An 18217-nucleotide genomic window follows, 5' to 3' on the forward strand; every position below is an offset into this window, starting at 1 on the left:
GACCAAGGTATCCAGGAATGGGAGTTTTCCCTTGATTTCTTTCTCCATTGTGAATTGTATGTTCAGGTGGATGTTGTTGAGATGATTCAAAAACCCCACCAATTCTTCCTCCCCATGGCTCCAAATGATAAATGTATCATCCACAAACCGGAACCATACACTAGGTTTGTGGGGTGCTGATTCTAGAGCTGTTTTTTCAAAATGTTCCATGTAGAAGTTTGCTATAACTGGGCTGAGTGGGCTCCCCATGGCCACCCCATCCATCTGTTCATAGAATTCGTTGTCCCATTGGAAGTAACTGGTTGTCAGACAATGGTGGAATAAGGCTGTTACATCCTCTGGGAAAATCTGATTAATAAGTGCAATAGTGTCTTTTACTGGAACCTTGGTAAACAGGGATACAACATCAAAACTGACAAGTATGTCTTGTGGATTGAGTTTCAGAGAACTGATTTTGTTGATGAAATCTGCTGAATCTTTGATGTAAGACGAGGTTTTCCCGATGTGGTCCTGCAGGAGATCTGCCAGATGTCTAGCTAATTCATATGTCGGTGAACCAATGGCACTCACAATGGGTCGGAGTGGGACTGAATCCTTATGTATTTTGGGGAGTCCATATAGTCTAGGTGGCTGTGCTTCAGTCTTGCATAGTTTTCTGTGCGTGTCGAGATGTAGTGAGGTGCTACACCTCTGAAGGGGGCTACACCTGTCTTTTGGTGCTACACCTCTGAAGATGCCAGCCACAGCTGCTGGCGAAACGTCAGGAACTACAATGCCAAGACCACGGCAATACAGCCCGGAAAACCCACAACAACCATCGTTCTCCGGCCGTGAAAGCCTTCGACAATACAATTTTTAAAATCCTTCTATAAATCCAGTATCAGACAGCACAACATATAGCAGGGATATATGGAGCCTAGATCTGTGTTCAGGTCAGCTTCCTTGGTGGATGATTTTTTGCACTAGAGAGCTAAACCTGAAAAGATACAAAGTACCCCACTAGATGAGATATCAAATAGACTTGGGGCAGCAGAGCACATCAGTCCCTGTTTTCGACTGTATCACTCACACTGATCTCCCTGGAGTCTAGTCCACTGTTTGAATTTGAAATAGTCAGCACAGGAACCAGAATTCCCATGGAGTGGGGATATCAGGTGTGTTGAGCTGGTGCACATGCCAACCTTTCATCGGCAAGCTTCCTAGTTGAGCAAATGGAGCAACAGTTGTTCATACTGAAAATGAAGATACATTGAAAAGAAACATGAGTCCAGTTGCAGGGGCAGATGGAATTCCTGGGGAGCTCTTGAAGCCAATGGGTGGACAAGAACTATCTAATGTCCCTTGAGAATCTGATCCTTAAGAAGAAAAAGCAGCCAAATGCACAGAGACTGTCATGGCTATGGAAATGTACAGGGCTTAGCACTTAAGTACTGATCATTGTTAAAATTTATCACACTAGCAAGCACATAGCTCAGCTGGAGGACTGAGTGGCCACAACACTGCAAACGGGAAAATCTTAAGCGATCACACTTTTTTCAGAAAAAAGTGTGCACATGCAGGCAAAAAAAAGGCATGAAAAATTACTGATAGAAGGTAGCTCAAGACAATTAATGGGTCAATGCCATCAAGAAGGAAGAAAATGCCAGATATAAAGCCAACATGAAAAAGATGATAATGTTGTATAGTGGCTAGAATGCTTGGCTTAAACCAAGGAGATGCAGAAATTGAACGTGTAAAGCTTACCCAATTTGTCTTTTTTCTCAACCTAACCTGCCTCACATGGTTGTTGTGAAGATAAAAGGGGCTCATCCACATTGCCTTGAACTCCTTGGAATATAAATGGAATAAAAGAAAATACAGGAATTTTAAAAGTCCTTTGACATGCACCTTGATTTGCTACCACATGCATGGCTTAACTGAGTTGTGTGTATAGTGTCTAAGCCCACTGAAGTCTTAGAAAACAGGGCACAAGGATGACAGACCAGAAACATCATATATTGGAGCACTTTTGCAGATTTACGATAAAATTTAGTTAGGGAAAAGTTTTTTACTCAAATTGAAGCAAAGATAGATTAGCACCGTGCATAAGGAAGCAGAAATGACAAAAAAGCAGAAGTGAAGAAAAATGTAGAGAAAACATTTTTTTTAAATGCCTTCAAATCCTATAGACTTCATGGAAGGGGTGATCATAACAGCATCTTCTTTGTACCTTTCTGTGGAGTGATGATGTCCTAATCCCAAGGTAATACCCCATCTATACCTTACTGTGAATGAGGTGGTTCTACTTCAGATTGCAGGTATGGGAGGTGAGTGCTTGAATGCTTCCCATATAAAAGCATCCTTATTAAGGTAGTTTGCTAGTACATCAGAGAGAAATCTCTTGTATGCTTGTTTATTTACATGTAGAGGAGATTTATTTTAACATAGGGGTCCTTCCAAATTTATTTATTTACCTGCAGTCCAAAGTGATATGGCCCAGAAATCTACCAGCTCTATCTCTGTAAAGTGTAGATTAACTTCTACTAGGCTAATTTTGGTCCATCCCAACCAAAATAAAGCCCTTGGAAGTCCTACTACTTCAACAGCATTTGCTTAAAGTTTCCCATTTAAATGGATGGGACAAGATGTTTAACTTTGACTTTAAACCCTAAGAGTTTTATTTAAATATGAGCAGTTTAGCCCAATGTCAAGGAGCAAGAAGAAAGGAGGAGACAGGCAGCTCTGGGAGCTAAAAGGCAAGTGGGCAAATTGCCTGTGTGTTGTTCCTGTAGAATGGAAAATACATACAGATTATGTACATACTACAGGAATTTTATTGTCAGAAAGCCACCAAAAATGTTGAGGAAAGGAACTATGACAAATAAGCAAAGATCAAATGTTACCACAAAAAAGGTTGGATTATGTATGTATAGATTATAAACTGTTTTTCCTGTCATCACAGATGCTTCTGTTTATTTTGACAGCTCAGACCCTGAGAGGTGGTGGTTATTTTTTTTAAAAGGTTAATCATAAAATTAATTCAGTTTAGTAAACTTCAGGTACATTTTTATCTCTTTTCCATTTTTTCCCTTCTAGAAATAAAGATTGACTTTGTGCCTAGACAAGGTAAGGACAATGTTTGGTATTCTACATACCAGTAAAATGGAGCTAGACAAAAATCTGCTCAATTTGTTTAAAGAATGACATCTAGATATGTTGGAAAATCCTACTCTGCTTTTATATTTTTACTGCAGAACCCCCCAAAATCCACCTGGACTTCATGGGCCAGACTCCTGACACCATTATTGTGGTGGCTGGAAACAAACTGAGACTGGATGTACCCATATCAGGAGATCCAGTCCCCACTGTGATCTGGCAGAAAATAAACAAGGTAACACCATGCATTATGTCTGAGATTACTTCAATTAATACTAATTAATTCAAAATTCAATTGATTTTTTCTGGGTTTTAAAAATGTAAATTGAAAAGAAGCTGACACATTTCTTTCAAGTACTTTTCAAAACTGGAAACTCTTCTTTACAGCTGCAAGTAGTCACATTTACTTGGAAGTGACTCTTGTAGATGCCACTATAGCAAAGGTCTCCAGCCTTTCTGAATCTGTGGGTACTTTCTGAGTCTGTGGGAATTCTGACATGGGATAGTGGGTGCAACCACAAAATGGATACTACAGGAGGTGAAACCAACCACAAAATGTCAGAAAATGAGGTCAAACTATAATAGTAACCATTCAACATTGGAGGCAACCACCCTATTTAACAAAATGCCTTTTTAAAATGAACATATTGTTTAAAAATATGTTCTTCCGTACATACAGCTTACCTGCAGTCACACAGTGAAGATCTTTGTGCTGTGGTGGCAGCTGCTGCTGAGGCAATTTTTTTAAAAATGTGCACAGCCAATCAGATCTTAAGTGGGCAGTCAAAAGCTCTGCTGGGCAAAATCCCATCTGGCCCCACCCACTTGGCACCAGGAAAAGTGTCAGTGAGTGCCATGGCGCCTATGGGCACCACATTGGAGATCCCTGCAATAGAGCATAGGTCTGAGTAGACTTAGGACAGCAATCTTAGCAACAGCAGTTTTCACTTATGACTGTGATTGAACCCTGCACGTATCATTGGAGAACCTGAACAGGCAGACATACTATTGCAAATTACCACCATCTTGCATCATGGATCATTGCTGCTTGTGACTTTAAACTTTTTTTCAACAAATGGGTGGTCAAGCTGCAAGGGATAATCTTATCATATTTTGATGATTATTTTGAATGAACTCGTTACCACTCAGATAATCCCAAGGAGCATTTGTGGGCATGATGGGGGGAAATTGGAGTTTTGTTTTATATTTCGCCACAATAGTATACACTGCCAAAGTGACAAATGATAGTTCATGCAACTGCTGGACCATGGTTCTTCCACGAAGTCTGAGACGAGTAGTCCTTCCTTTTCCATTCTCCCTATCATTGATCCATGATGGGTCGCCATCTCATTCCTAATACCTTCCCACACCGAAGTCAGTCAGCAGTTTCTTACTATCTGGGTCCCACTTCACCCCTAACAGGCTTTCTCCTTCGCAGGAAGGTCAAGGCTCAGCTTGACCCAAAGTTCATCAGGGCATATTCCTGAAATGGTTTCCTTTAAATATAAAAAGTAGTTCCTTTTAGCATGTTCAAAATACCTTGGCTTCACACTTCAGTTCTATGACTCGCACATCTAGCTTTTAGAAAACGCCATGTCAGAGGTTGAGCTCTAGTCTTTCTATCCATCTATAAACCAATTTTCTGGCCCTTTCTCCAAGGAGCTCAAAGCAGCTAGTTCTTTTACCCTCACAACACCTCTACAAGGCTGATTTGGCTGAGGAGAGGGGTAAAAGGATGTGGCTGGCAGAAGATGACCCAGTGAGGTACATGGCTGAATGGTGCTTTGAATCCCTGTCCAAGTCTGGCCCTAACCATTCCACTGCACTAGCCCTTGGTAACTCGTCTTCTAGAAATTAATTACTGAGAGTTTGGCCAGGATGTCCTCCTCTGATGCCAGAAACCTTACTTTCCCAATCACACTATCAAACCCTTTGATTGCTACTGAAGAAAAAATAAAGGAAACACTAACTTCCTTCCATCTCCAGCTGCAACCTAAGGGCTGCTGTCCCTATAAGTACTGGTTTAAACAGTTGCATAGGTTTGTTTAGATCACCAGTTCCCTTTGATGAAGTCTAATTCTTCCTGTATCCTGCATCTCTTCTAGAAAAAGGACATGGTACTAAAAAATGATAGATCCACAGCTCCTATGGACACAAGCGGAGAATTGAGTAATGACAATAAGGCAAGTTTTTTCATTCTTCACAGATTGCCAGTGAAGGGCCTGGCCTTTGTGTGACTATTAAAGCATGCAGAAATTCACAAGTTGGTAAGAGGAGTAGTCCTTTTGCTAACTATTTTTTTAAAATGCATTTTAAATAAGAGCCAGATCTCAAAGAATTCATAGACTTATGTCCAGTCCTGGAGTCACCCCTCTAGCCACACAGTCAGTGTACAACAGAAGATGCAAAGGGTATGGAACTCTATAGATATTATTCTTTTACTATCTGCAAGAGAAAAATCTATTTAAAGACAGGGCTCTCCCTCTCCTGCTCCCTCTCCCTCTTTCTGTGTGTGCATATATCTGAAACAGTGATATACCTCTGTTGGGACTAGAGATGGGCACAAACCTGAATACGAACCAAAAACACCCACGAACCAGCCCAGTTCATGGTTCACGAACCAGTGGCTCGTGGAAGCTCGTTTCTACAAACTTCCACGAACTGGTCTACTGGTTCGTTTGGTTCATTTTAAACCAGCAATGTCCCTTTCCGTGCTGCTGTTGTTGGGGAGATCCCCGAGAAGCAGCTGATCATTTAAACAGTGGGGCTTGGCTGCCCGGCCAGGAGTTCCCGGCCAGCTAGCCAAGCCCCACCCGCAGTTTAAATGGCCATTTCCCTGCCGCTCCAATCGGCAGGGAAATGGCCATTTAAACTGTGGATGGGGCGTGGCTGGCCAGCTGGGAGTTTCCAGCTGGCCAGCCAAGCGCCACTGTTTAAATGGCCATTTTCCCACCTATCAGAGCGGCAGGGAAATAGCAATTTAAACTCCTGGCCGGCCAGCCAAGCCCCACCCACAGTTTAAATTGCCATTCCCCCACTGCTGGGACCATCCATTTAAATAGCCCCTGTTTAAATGATCAGCTGCTTGTTGGGGATCTCCCCAACAAACAGCTGATCCAGGGGTTTAAATGCCCCTTTCCCTGCCACTGCTAAGCGGCTGAAAAGGGGCACTTAAACCCAACGAAGCACAAACCACGAACTGGTTTGTGAACTTGCCCTAGTTCGTGAGAGTTCCTGGTTCCTGGTTTGTGAAAATGCCACAAACCACGAATCATACTGTTCAGGGATTTTTTGCGGTTCGTGCCCATGTCTAGTTGGGACTAACAGATCCCCAGTCACACTTGGCACCTAATCTCTTCAAATGGTATTACTGGCTTTCCTCCCACCACCCAACCCATATTAACTGTTTTTAATTGCTCACAGCTCCTTGCTGATTCTGAAGGTAGAGTCCGCGTGGAGATGTTTGAAGATCATTGTGTATTCACCATTGAAGGAACTGAGAAAGAGGATGAAGGAGTCTACAGAGTCACACTGAAGAACCCAGCAGGAGAAGATACAGCTGATATCACTGTCAAAGTTATTGGTAAGGAGGACCATTTTCACTCTCTTGTTATATATTTTTTTATTTTGAAAAAGAATGCAAAATAATAGTATAAAGGGGATACAGAAAAGAAAAAAGTGATTGTATAGCATATTTGTATAAATCAAAAATAATTATATAGCAGAATTTATAAAACAGAAAATATATCTCCCCAACATCCCCATTATTAAATGTTTAAAGATGGTATCTAAATATAATATAAGTAATATATTACTTATGTTAGGATACATTTCTGTTTCAAGTTTCATAGCCAATCTGTTTTACAACTACAGTATTGGTTTTAACATTACTACATATTCAATATTACATACTTTCACCAGTTCTAGGTAACCACTGTAATTTTTAACAAATAGATAATATATCAAAATACAAAAAGAAAATCAGTTATATAGCTCGTAATATGATTCTAAATATGTCTCCTGCTTTCGTAATACACATTCCATCTCTCCTCAAATTTCATGGTAATATTTCTCAAATAGGTTGTTGATTTTGCCATTGCTGCTTATTCGACAAGTTTATTTCCCATTCATCTAAATTTGGACAGATATCTGATTTCCATTTTGCTATGTAAATGATTCTAGCCACTGTCACCATATATTCAAATATCTCATCCAAAACATTTGGCAGTTTATTAGGAAATATTCCTAATAACATATTCTTAGCTTCCATAGGAAAATTGAATCCTACTAGGTAAAAGGCAAGCCGTGTTGGCAACGACTCACTTTTTATCCCCATGCAGGCACAATTGCAGGGATAAAAAGTGAGTCATCAGCAACATGGCTTGCTTTCTCACCACCACAGCAGCTTCCTTGAGGCCTCCAGAGGCCTGGAAAGGCCCGGCATGACGACAGAAAGGCCTGGCACACCGGCATAGCCCTCCAGAGGCCCAGGAAGGCTCAGCAGTGGCAGGAAGGCCTGGAGCACTGGCCCAGCCCTCCAGAGGCCGTTTTCCAGAACCTATTGTTTTTACAACAGGCTTGGCTGCTAGTTTTAATATATTCTGAATTGTCACATGTGTTTTCACTTTCCAAAGGATTCCAGCCATCTGTCTGCCAGCCTGGCAAAGGGTTGCATCAGTTGCAAAATCTACATTTATTCATTTGAGTTGTTGCAGTTTCTCCTGTTTTTCTTCCTCTCAGTACTGTTGTCCGCTCCCTTTCCATACTGACTGTAATAAGCAGGACTTCAGGCATGCCACACAGCTAGAGTTGTCATTCCCCCACTGTTGGCGGGGGATCCCCAGATCCCACACTTTCCCCCGCGCCCACTTACCTGGCTGGCGGGGGGCACGCTCCCTGGAGAGCTCCGTCCCCAGGTGGTGCAGTGCACCCCAGGGCAGGGAGCATGCTCCCGCACCACAAGAGTGGGCGGCAGTGGCAGCAGCAAGAGCAGGTTCTCACTGCAAGCGCAGCCACTCACTCTCACTGTCACCACTGCCACCGGCTCTTGCCACCGCAACCGCCGCTTCTCGCCGCTGTGGCCCCTGTGCGCCAAATGAGAGTGAACAAGCGAGTGAGCAGGCAGTGGCAGCAACAAGGGCCCTCTTTTACTTGGGTGCGCCTTTTGACCCCGCATGATTACATCCCTCGCGGAAGTGACTCATCATGCGAGCTGGGAGCACGCATGCATGGAGATAGGAAGCCAGGGTGAGTACTGGCTCCCAATCCCCCGCTGGGAGACTACAGGGACCTGGGTATCCCCTGTCAAGGGACTCCAGGTCCCTGGCAACCCTCCACACAGCAGTCAGGAAAAGGGATAGCACCAGGAAAAAAACCCAGGAGATGCCCCACTTTCTGTGTTTGCTGCTTACTTCATTGAGAGATTTAAAGATTTGGCATCTTCAGGTCATAATATGGAACTTCCTAGCTCATTTTAATTCCATGACCTGCAATGAGCCAAGAATAGACCCTCAACAATCAGAAGAGAAACAAATATCCTAATATGGCAAACATACCTTAGAGCTATTTTCCCTGGTGATTTTGATTTAGAAATTAATCCCCTTTCTATTTCCCTACAGTCATAACATTCTCTTCCACTGAAGGAAAGCTCCACTGTCAGAGGAATGGGACTTTTGGATTCAGCCCATTATAGACAGGAGCCAAAGTACTGCAAGCAGAGCTCCACTCATGGAACAGCATTTTCATGCTTCCCAATCTTCTGCAGCTCCCCACATCATCCCAAAAGCTGATCCTGAGGGTCAGGTGACTGTTAGGAACAGCGTGTGATGAAAACTGCATGAAAGGGTGTGCAGTTCTAGTGGGTAATCTGCAGAAACAATGAATCTCCCAGTATTAAGACATTTTCATCAATACAAAGAATCCATTTCATTTCATTTCATTTCAGCTGCTCTCTTTCTTTTACGAAAGAAAGCATCAACAAAAAACAATACAGGTAAAGATACTTCCTGTATAAAGAAGGGCTTTGTATAATTGGTTATAACACATTCAGAAGAGAGCTAGAGAACTGTAGGAGTAAACTGAAGGAGTAACCTGAATTAAAATTTTTCTCTCTTTTGTCTCTTATTCTTTGTCTAAGTTATTTGTTTTTATTTTATATAAGGCATTTTATTGCATCTTAATAAATACAATAATAAATCTAGTTGTGTGGACAGAGATGCTGTGGGGAAATTATACAAAACCATTTGTGGAAAGGGAAACTTTTTTACTTCCCTTTCCCTTTCTTTCTCCAGATGTACCTGACCCTCCTGAGGCTCCCCAAATCTCTAACGTTGGTGAAGATAACTGCACAGTGCACTGGCAGCCTCCCAAGTACAATGGAGGACAGCCAATACTTGGTAAGAGTCCATACTGATACAGCATCACCAAAAGACTTAAAAAACAAACTCTTGATACCAAGATTGAAAAGACTTTAATAGTCTGCTCTCAAAGAATCAGAAATTATAAAATACATTTGGATGCTCAGTCATCTCTTTGGTTTCTCACATGTTCTGGTTTTTGATCATTTAAAGTATGATGGCCACCATCTGTACGGTCAAAAGACAACTTAATAACATTATATGCAGAGAAATGTGCTTCCCATGTAACATACAGAGTGAAAGCAGTACATTTCCTCATGTCTACCAGTACTGCTACATGTTACATAGAACGCACAAAACATTCAAAAACATGACTTGAAATTCCTCCGCTGGCCCTCATTTGTAATGTGTGAAGCTGCTCTCAAGTCAGGGACACATTTCTCTGATTGAGCCAAGACTACCTTTGTCCAAGGTCACTAAGGAGTAGATATCAAGCATCAAGAAAGGAGGATGAGAAGAAACTGTCCCAGTGGAAAATTAGGCACTCCACAACTGTGCCCATAGTTATAGTAAGGCTACAAAAATTGCTACTGCACCATAGATATGGACTGGCAAAAGGACTAGACCTGTAAAATCAGTTTCTACACCTATACATTTAATTAAAAGGTTAAACTCAGTATATTAGATTGTATATTGGGTTTTAATCTAGCTCCTTTTCTCTTAATATATCACATTTGCTATTTATGCATAACTGTGAAAAAAATTGTCATCACCTGTTGAGTAAAATTTAAAATAAACATTCATTCTACTCCTGGAGCTTCTTTCGTAATCAGTCAGTGAAATTATCCTGCTTAAAATGGCTTCCCTTACGCCAAACCTGACGTGTCCAGGCAGATTCAAAGTGGGGGTATCTTTTAATTGAAGTCAGATCTATTGCTGGTGGCTGAACAGGTCAAGTCATCTGTTCATGGGTAAGTAGTTATCCTGGACTCCAAATAGTCTACATCATATTCGAATATCTTTCATGCAAGGAGCTCAACGTTGAGTTTAATTAGCAGATTAAACAAATAAATATAGATGATTAGGTGATGAGGATGAATTTTAAACCAGTAAGTTAGTGAATTAAAGGATATAGTATTTTTATTTTATTATGAGAGCCAGTTTGGTGTAGTGGTTAAGAGCACGGGACTCTAATCTGGAGAGCTAGGTTTGATTCCCCACTCCTCCACTTGAAGCCAGCTGGGTGACCTTGGGCAAGTCACAGTTCTTTGGAGCTCTCTCAGCCCCACCCACCTCACAGGGTGATTGTTGTGGGGTAATAACAACATACTTTGTAAACCGCTCTGAGTGGGCATTAAGTTGTCCTGAAGGGCAGTATATAAATCAAATGTTGTTGTTGTTATTTTGTTAGCTCTTAATGGGGGATTAAAAATAAAATATTAAAGATGGCCTTTCCCCCTAACAATGAGTTTACTATCTCATTATTTTGGTTATTAATTTGCAAGTTACCATACACTGAGTGTCTCAAAAAGACTTGCATATAGAAGTTTTGATTAAACGTGAATATGTTTAAATTGACTAGGAGTCTACTAATGCTTTAAAGACTTGAGTTTATGTCAGCATAACCTTTCATGAGTCAGAGCTCACTTCTTTCGATACATGAAGTGTACAACCAATGGGCTTGTTTTTTTATATCTAGTTGTGGGGGGAGGGGGTTACAAAGAGAGGTCAGTACAAAACAAGATCCAAAGGAGTAATCCATTCACCAACTCTATATGAAATATACTTAATTTGATAACTAGAAATCTGGACTGGAAATTTCTATGCATTATGAAGAAAATGACCATATTCGTGTCTCTGGCAGATCAGATTTTTACCCAGGCCAGTTCCTCTGCATGACTGTAGTGTCTTTTCATATACAGGCTATATCTTAGAGAGGAAGAAGAAAAAAAGCTACAGGTGGATGAGGCTGAATTTTGACCTTCTGAGTGATCTGTCCTATGAAGCAAAGAGAATGATTGAAGGAGTTGTTTATGAGATGCGTGTTTATGCAGTGAACTCTGTTGGCATGTCCCGACCTAGTCCTGCCTCACAGCCCTTCATGCCCATTGGTGAGTCTCCCAACATGTTGCACTGCTTCTGAAGCTTCCAAAAAGAGAGAGATAGGAGGAAATTATGTTGTTTTTCTTATTTTATTTTACTTCATTTATACTCCACCTTTCTCCCCAACGGGGACCCAAAGTGGCTTACATCATACTCCTCTCCTCCATTTTTTCTTCACAACAAATCCTGTGAGGGAGGTTAGGCTGAGAGACTGTGACTAGCCCAGGGTCACCCAGTGAGCTTCCACGGCAGAGAGGGGAATGAACCCTGAGTCACAAAGATCTTAGTCCATCACTTGAGCCACTACAAACACACTGACGTTCCATACATTCTAAAAGCAACCTTGGGGTTTGTCGTCGTCCTTCTGTGCAGCCCCACATTGGGACTGCGCATGCGCAGGCCGGCCGCGGAAAGATTTGACTAGCTATAGAATCGTGAAGAGGGGGACGCTCGCCGGTTCCGCGCGTGCGCGGTTCCGTTCCCGCCAAAACCGGCATACTTAAGGCGAGCGTCCCCCACATTCCCTCAGTTCCTTTTTCGCCGCCGTCGGAATTGGTTCTGCTAGCGTTCTTTTTCCAACTCTCATTATGGCCCTCTTCAAAAAATGTCAGAAATGTTCGATGAAGATGACCCACTCCGATGGGCACGACTTGTGCCTCCTCTGTCTCGGGGAAGGGCACATTGTTCAGCGCTGTGCTATTTGCCAGTCGTTTACACCCAAGGCCCGCCACGACCGTTCTGCTCGGCTGAAGGCCTTCCTCTGGGGGTCTAACCTTCTACCCCAAGATCAGGCGGGTAAGCAGGATGCGCCTCGTTCGGCCGCTTCTCCCGCTCCCGGGCCTTCGTCTGACCCGGCTCGTGGTTCCTCGGATCCGACCCCCTCGGAACCGGCTGCGGTACCGGCTACCCCCCTTGTGACCGAGGGTGCTACCCGCCCGAAGAAGCGCTCGGCGGAGCGCTCCGCTGTGGAACGGGCTGCTTCGGCGCCCCCGGCAAAAAAGTCGAAGTCTCGTTCGAAGCATCACAAACGAGACGTCTCCGCTCCCGCCACTCGCGGCCCTTCGCCTGTGCCGGCGTCTCTTTCAGCTCCTCCGCCTGATGCCTTGCACACGCCGTCGCCGCCGCACACGCCTCCACCGCATATAGAGGATGATTACATCTCGGTTCCGAACTTCCCGGATCCGATCGTGGCCTTCGAACATGGCTTGCCATCCGCTCCTGCCTCTACTGATCCGTCCGTTCCGTCCTGGCCCCAACAGCAGGTCCCGGACGCCCGTTCGGTTCCGACCCCGTGGCTGCCTCCGGTGCAGAACTTCCCGGGCATAGGTGATGTGGCGACCTGGTCATCCTTCGTGTCCTGGCTCCAGTCATCGGCGGCGCTTGTCCAGCACGCTGGCCTGGTCCCATCGGTACCTGCCTTCTCATCGGCCGTGCCAGAGACGTCCGTGAGACAGCCAGGACACGCGGTCGCTCCTCCGACACTGCCTCCGGTCTCCCGCGCGGAACCGATGCCATCTGCCTCTGCGCAGGTGCCGGAGTTCTCCGGTTCCGAGGATGAGGAGGGTCTGGCTTCCCCCTCTGAAGCTTCCTCCGACCTGGCGTGGGATCCGTCCCCTGACGACGCCGTCGGTGAGTCCAGAGCATCCTCTCCCACCGAAGATCATCGTATGCTTCCTGAGCAGATGATCCGAATGGCAGAAGCTTTGGAGCTGGATGTCACTTCTTCTGCCACGAAGCACAAGAGTAAGGTCCTCCAGGCGCTGTCCTCTGGTTCTTCGGCATCTGTGGCTTTCCCTCCGGTGGAGGATCTCGTTGATGCCGCGCACAACTTGTGGCAAACACCGGCCTCGGTTCCGGCGACTGCCCGGAACCTGGAAAAATGTTATCGGCTGAAGCAGGAGGATTGTCCTTTTCTCTTCGCCCATCCGAAGCCTTCTTCCCTGGTCGCCGACGAGGTCAACGCTCGGTTCCGTCGAAACTCACAATCCGCTCCAGTGGATCGAGAAGGCCGGGAACTGGATGCCCTGGGTCGCAAGGTCTACTCCTCCGCGTCCCTTGCTTTTCGTATCGCCAACTTTCAAGCGATAATGGGATCATACAACCTGTTCCTATGGAACCGTCTGTCGACCTACATTGCCGACTTGCCCGCTGCCAGTCGCCCCTTGGTCAAGGCTCTGCAAGCTGAGGCTGTGAAGCTCGCAAAACAGCAGATGACAGCCGGGAAAGATGTGGCTGACTGTTCGGCTCGCTCCATGGCTTCCTCTGTGGTCCTCCGAAGGCATGCTTGGCTCCGCTCCACGGCCCTGCCTCTGGATAAGCGGACGAAGGTTAAAGATTTCCCCTTCGAGGGGAGCCTCTTATTTTCGGAGAAGACGGATGAAGCCCTGTCCCTCATGAAGAAAAATCACCAAACGGCTAAGTCCCTCGGCGTGATTGCTGACCAGTCGGCCTCGAGGTATCGTGCTCCTCGGTTCCAGTCCTTCCAAACGCCCTACCAGTCTTCCCAGCCCTACCACCAGCGCCAAGGCCGCTATTCTTCCACTTACTACGGCCACCGTTCCTTCTCCGGTTCGCAGAAGGGTGCTGCTAAAAGGTCTTCTCGGAACCGAGGGAAACAGGGACCTCAACGCTCCCCGAAAGGTCCGGCGTCGGGTCCGAAGCAGCTCTTCTGACTAGATCTGGACGCTGCCCTGCCTGCCTCCCAGGATGTTGGCCAGACCCCCTTGTTTGGGAAGAGGCTCCGACCGTTTCTGCCCGTTTGGCGGACTATCACTACTGACTCCTGGGTGTTGTCTATTGTAGAGCATGGCTACAAATTGTTGTTCACCTGCACCCCCCCACTCTCTCTGCCCCCTCGTTATACACCTGTTTCTGGTTCACTGTTGAATAATAATGTTCAGGAGTTGCTTCTAAAGGGTGCTGTGCGTGTGGTTGATCTTTCCACCTCTCCCTATGGTTTCTATTCTAGGTACTTCCTAGTGGATAAGAAGGATGGTGGTTCTCGCCCTATCCTAGACCTCAGGGGTCTCAACTCCTACCTTGTGACCCAGAAATTCAGGATGCTCACCCTGTCCAAGGTTATAGAGCTTTTGGACACTGGAGTCTGGATGGCCATTATTGACCTGAAAGACGCCTACTTTCACATCTCTATACGTGAGGATTGTAGGAAATACCTCAGATTCTTCTGTGGGTCAGTGGCCTATGAATACACTGTTTTGCCTTTCGGGTTGGCTTCCGCCCCCCGAGTATTTACCAAATGTATGGCTGTGGTGGTGGGCTTTTTACGCTCTCAAGGATGTGTCATCTACCCCTACTTAGATGATTGGCTCCTGGTTGGGCCATCTGCCCTTGGGCTCAGGGATCAGCTCTCCCTTGTCACTTCCCTGCTTAATAGCTTGGGCCTTCTCATTAATTTTGGAAAGTCCATATTTTTGCCTACGCCAACGATACGGTTTATTGGGGTAGTTCTGGACTCCTCTTTAGGGAGGGCGTTCCTAGCTTTGGACCGTTTAAACCGCCTGGTTTCTCTGGTGCGTTATTTCCTGTCTCATCGCTACCAGACGGCCTTACTTATTCAGACACTCCTTGGGCTTATGGCCTCCACTACGAGTGTAGTGCTTCTGGCACGCCTCCATATGCGGCCCCTGCAAACCTGGTTCCTTCGACGTTTTAACCCTCTTCTGATGTCCCCTCAGCGGAAGTTCTCCATCCCAAGGGGTGTGCTGCGCTCCCTGGTTTGGTGGTCCCTCCCTGAGAATTTATCCCGGGGCTCTCCATTTGGCACTTTCGTGGCTGACGTTACTGTCTCCACTGATGCCTCCAATCTCGGCTGGGGTGGCCGCTGTGGTTCTTTGACAGTGCAAGATGTCTGGTCGCCCTCTGAGGCCTCCTTGCACATCAATGTGTTAGAACTCCGTGCAATCCGGTACTCCCTTGCTTCCTTCACAGATGTGCTCCGGAACAAGCGGGTCCAGGTCCTGTCCGACAACACGACGGCCTGCTACTACGTGAACAAGCAAGGGGGAACGGTTTCACTCAGGCTCTGCAAGGAAGCCGCACGACTATGGTCTTGGGCGGCCCACAACAATGTCTACCCCAGAGCGATTCACATCGCGGGGGAGCTGAACGTGTCCGCAGACACCCTCAGCAGGGTGTTTCTCCCGCAGCACGAGTGGTCCCTTCAGCCCAAATATCTCCTTCCAGTTTTCCGCCAGTGGGGGTTTCCGGAGGTGGACCTCTTTGCTACGGCTTCCAACAGACAGGCCCCGCAGTTTTGCACCAGGGCTGGGGTGGATCCTCGATCCCTGGGAGATGCCTTCCAGATACCCTGGTCCCCAGGCTTCTTTTATGCCTTCCCTCCAACCCCGCTCCTGCACAAGGTTCTTTGCAGGATTCGAGCTTATCGCACCCACTGCATCCTGGTGGCTCCATATTGGCCTCGCCAGGAATGGTTCCCCCTCCTGCTCTCCCTTTCGAAGGGATGTTGCCTACCCTTCCCAACCGCCCCGGACCTCTTGCTGCGGGACGGTGTGTGGCACCACAATGTGGGGGTTCTGAAGTTGACGGCCTGGCTCCTGCTGGCCCCAGAGTGACCTTCTCTGCTGAGGTCTTGCGGATCCTTTTAAACTCACGAAAGCTCTCCACTAGGCTGTCTTACCAGCGCAAGTGGTCCCGTTTTTCCCGTTGGTTGGCTCCCAAAGGGGCTTCCCCTTTTGTATGCCCCCTACCTTTAATTTTTGATTACCTGGTGGATCTGCACTCACGTGATCTGGCTGTGAGCAGTATTAAGGTCCACCTGGCTGCGATCTCCGCTTTTCATGAGCGGATTGATGGGAGAACCGTGTTCAGCCATCACTTGTCCAAGCAGTTTCTCAAAGGGCTTTTCAAAACCTTCCCTCCCAGGGTACCCCCGGTTCCACAGTGGAGTTTACCTTTGGTTCTGGCACAGTTAATGCTTCCGCCCTTTGAACCACTGGCTACCTGCCCGCTGGCATTGGTGACATTAAAGGTGGTGTTTCTGGTGGCTATTACCTCCTCCAGAAGGGTTGGGGAGATCTCTGCCTTTCGGGCTGATCCCCCTTTTCTTCAGTTCTTCCCTGATAAGGTTGTCCTGCACCCTAGTCTGGAGTTCCTCCCGAAGGTGGTAACCAAGTTTCATCTGCAACAGAAGGTTATCCTCCCTACATTTTTTCCCAACCCTTCTTCCCCAGGGGAACGAGCCTTGCACACTCTCGATTTGAAACGTGCTTTATTGTTTTATTTGCATGCAACAGCAACTTGTAGGAAGTCCCCTGCATTGTTCATTTGCTATTCTGGACCCCGTAAGGGTCTGCCTGCTTCCCCACAGTCCATTTCCCGCTGGTTGGTGTCTGCCGTTAAACTTTGTTATGCTAAAGCTGGTGGGCGGTGTCCTTTATCCGTGATCGCCCACTCTACCCGGGCGCAAGCTGCTTCTGCTGCATTCCTGCGAGGAGTTCCGCTTCGGGACGTCTGTCAAGCTGCCACCTGGTCGTCTCCGTCGACGTTCATCAAACACTACTCTGTGGACGTGAATGCGAGACGTGACTCGGCAGTTGGGACTGCTGTCCTGCACTCGTTGTTTCAGTGACACTCACACCCGCCCCCATTGGTGAGTAGCTCGCTATACTCCCAATGTGGGGCTGCACAGAAGGACGACGACGAAAAACAGTGTTTCTTACCAGTAACTGTTGTTCGTCGAGTATCTTCTGTGCAGACACACATTCCCTCCCTCCTGCCCCGCTGTGAGTGCTGTTTCGTACTGTTTGGCCTCCGGCGGCTCAGGGGAACTGAGGGAATGTGGGGGACGCTCGCCTTAAGTATGCCGGTTTTGGCGGGAACGGAACCGCGCACGCGCGGAACCGGCGAGCGTCCCCCTCTTCACGATTCTATAGCTAGTCAAATCTTTCCGCGGCCGGCCTGCGCATGCGCAGTCCCAATGTGTGTCTGCACAGAAGATACTCGACGAACAACAGTTACTGGTAAGAAACACTGGTTTTTTTTTCAGACAGATGAGTAATCAGTGAACCATTCTGAATATGTTTGTAATAATTTCTAGTCTCCCCTCCTTTCTCTATAACTGGGAGGTTTCAATTTCAGGAACTTGCTGATGAATTTCTAACTATTGAAATTATAAGTGTGAGAGGCAAGCTACATCTGGATGAGTGATGGGGACTAACTGACAGTGATCTCTCAGCTCTCTTAGCTTCCCTGTTTCATGACAGGTGCAAATATCAGAGTATACTGCTAGTGTTCCCTTAATCCCAGTCCCCGTGAAGCTGCAGTGATCACTGGTTAAGAAAACAGCTGTGGTATTTTCAGTCAATAATCTCTATGAACCTCGCTATACAGCATTTCATCAGTTCCTGACTTCTTGAGATAGAGCCGAAAGAGAAATGACTGAAGTGGTGCTCCAGCTCACAGCAGGCTAAGAGAAAAAACTTTCTAAAGGAGACTGTGTGAAACTACAAGCACCTAAAGGTGATGAGCCTGCAGAGAAGGAAAAACTGCAAGAGGAGTTGGTGAACCACAGTCCTCCGTTACTAGTCAACAATTGGGCTGTGGAGAAAGAAGTCATACAAGAATCCCTGTAGGAAGAAACTGCT

At 46.3% G+C, this 18217-nt stretch overlaps 1 protein-coding gene across 1 annotated transcript in view; it reads left to right on the top strand.

Annotated features, from left to right (window-relative positions):
- The window catches only part of MYBPC3 (myosin binding protein C3), a 101257-nt gene that overhangs the window by 57654 nt on the left and 25386 nt on the right, over positions 1-18217 (top strand). Inside the window, exons 20-25 of the mRNA XM_054969950.1 lie at positions 3076-3105; positions 3234-3370; positions 5241-5318; positions 6559-6718; positions 9426-9530; positions 11414-11602. Of these exons, the coding sequence (XP_054825925.1) occupies positions 3076-3105; positions 3234-3370; positions 5241-5318; positions 6559-6718; positions 9426-9530; positions 11414-11602 (699 nt within the window). The remainder of the gene's footprint in view (positions 1-3075; positions 3106-3233; positions 3371-5240; positions 5319-6558; positions 6719-9425; positions 9531-11413; positions 11603-18217) is intronic.

Source organism: Eublepharis macularius, chromosome 2, assembly GCF_028583425.1.
Source record: "Eublepharis macularius isolate TG4126 chromosome 2, MPM_Emac_v1.0, whole genome shotgun sequence".
Classification (NCBI taxonomy): Eukaryota; Metazoa; Chordata; class Lepidosauria; order Squamata; family Eublepharidae; genus Eublepharis; species Eublepharis macularius.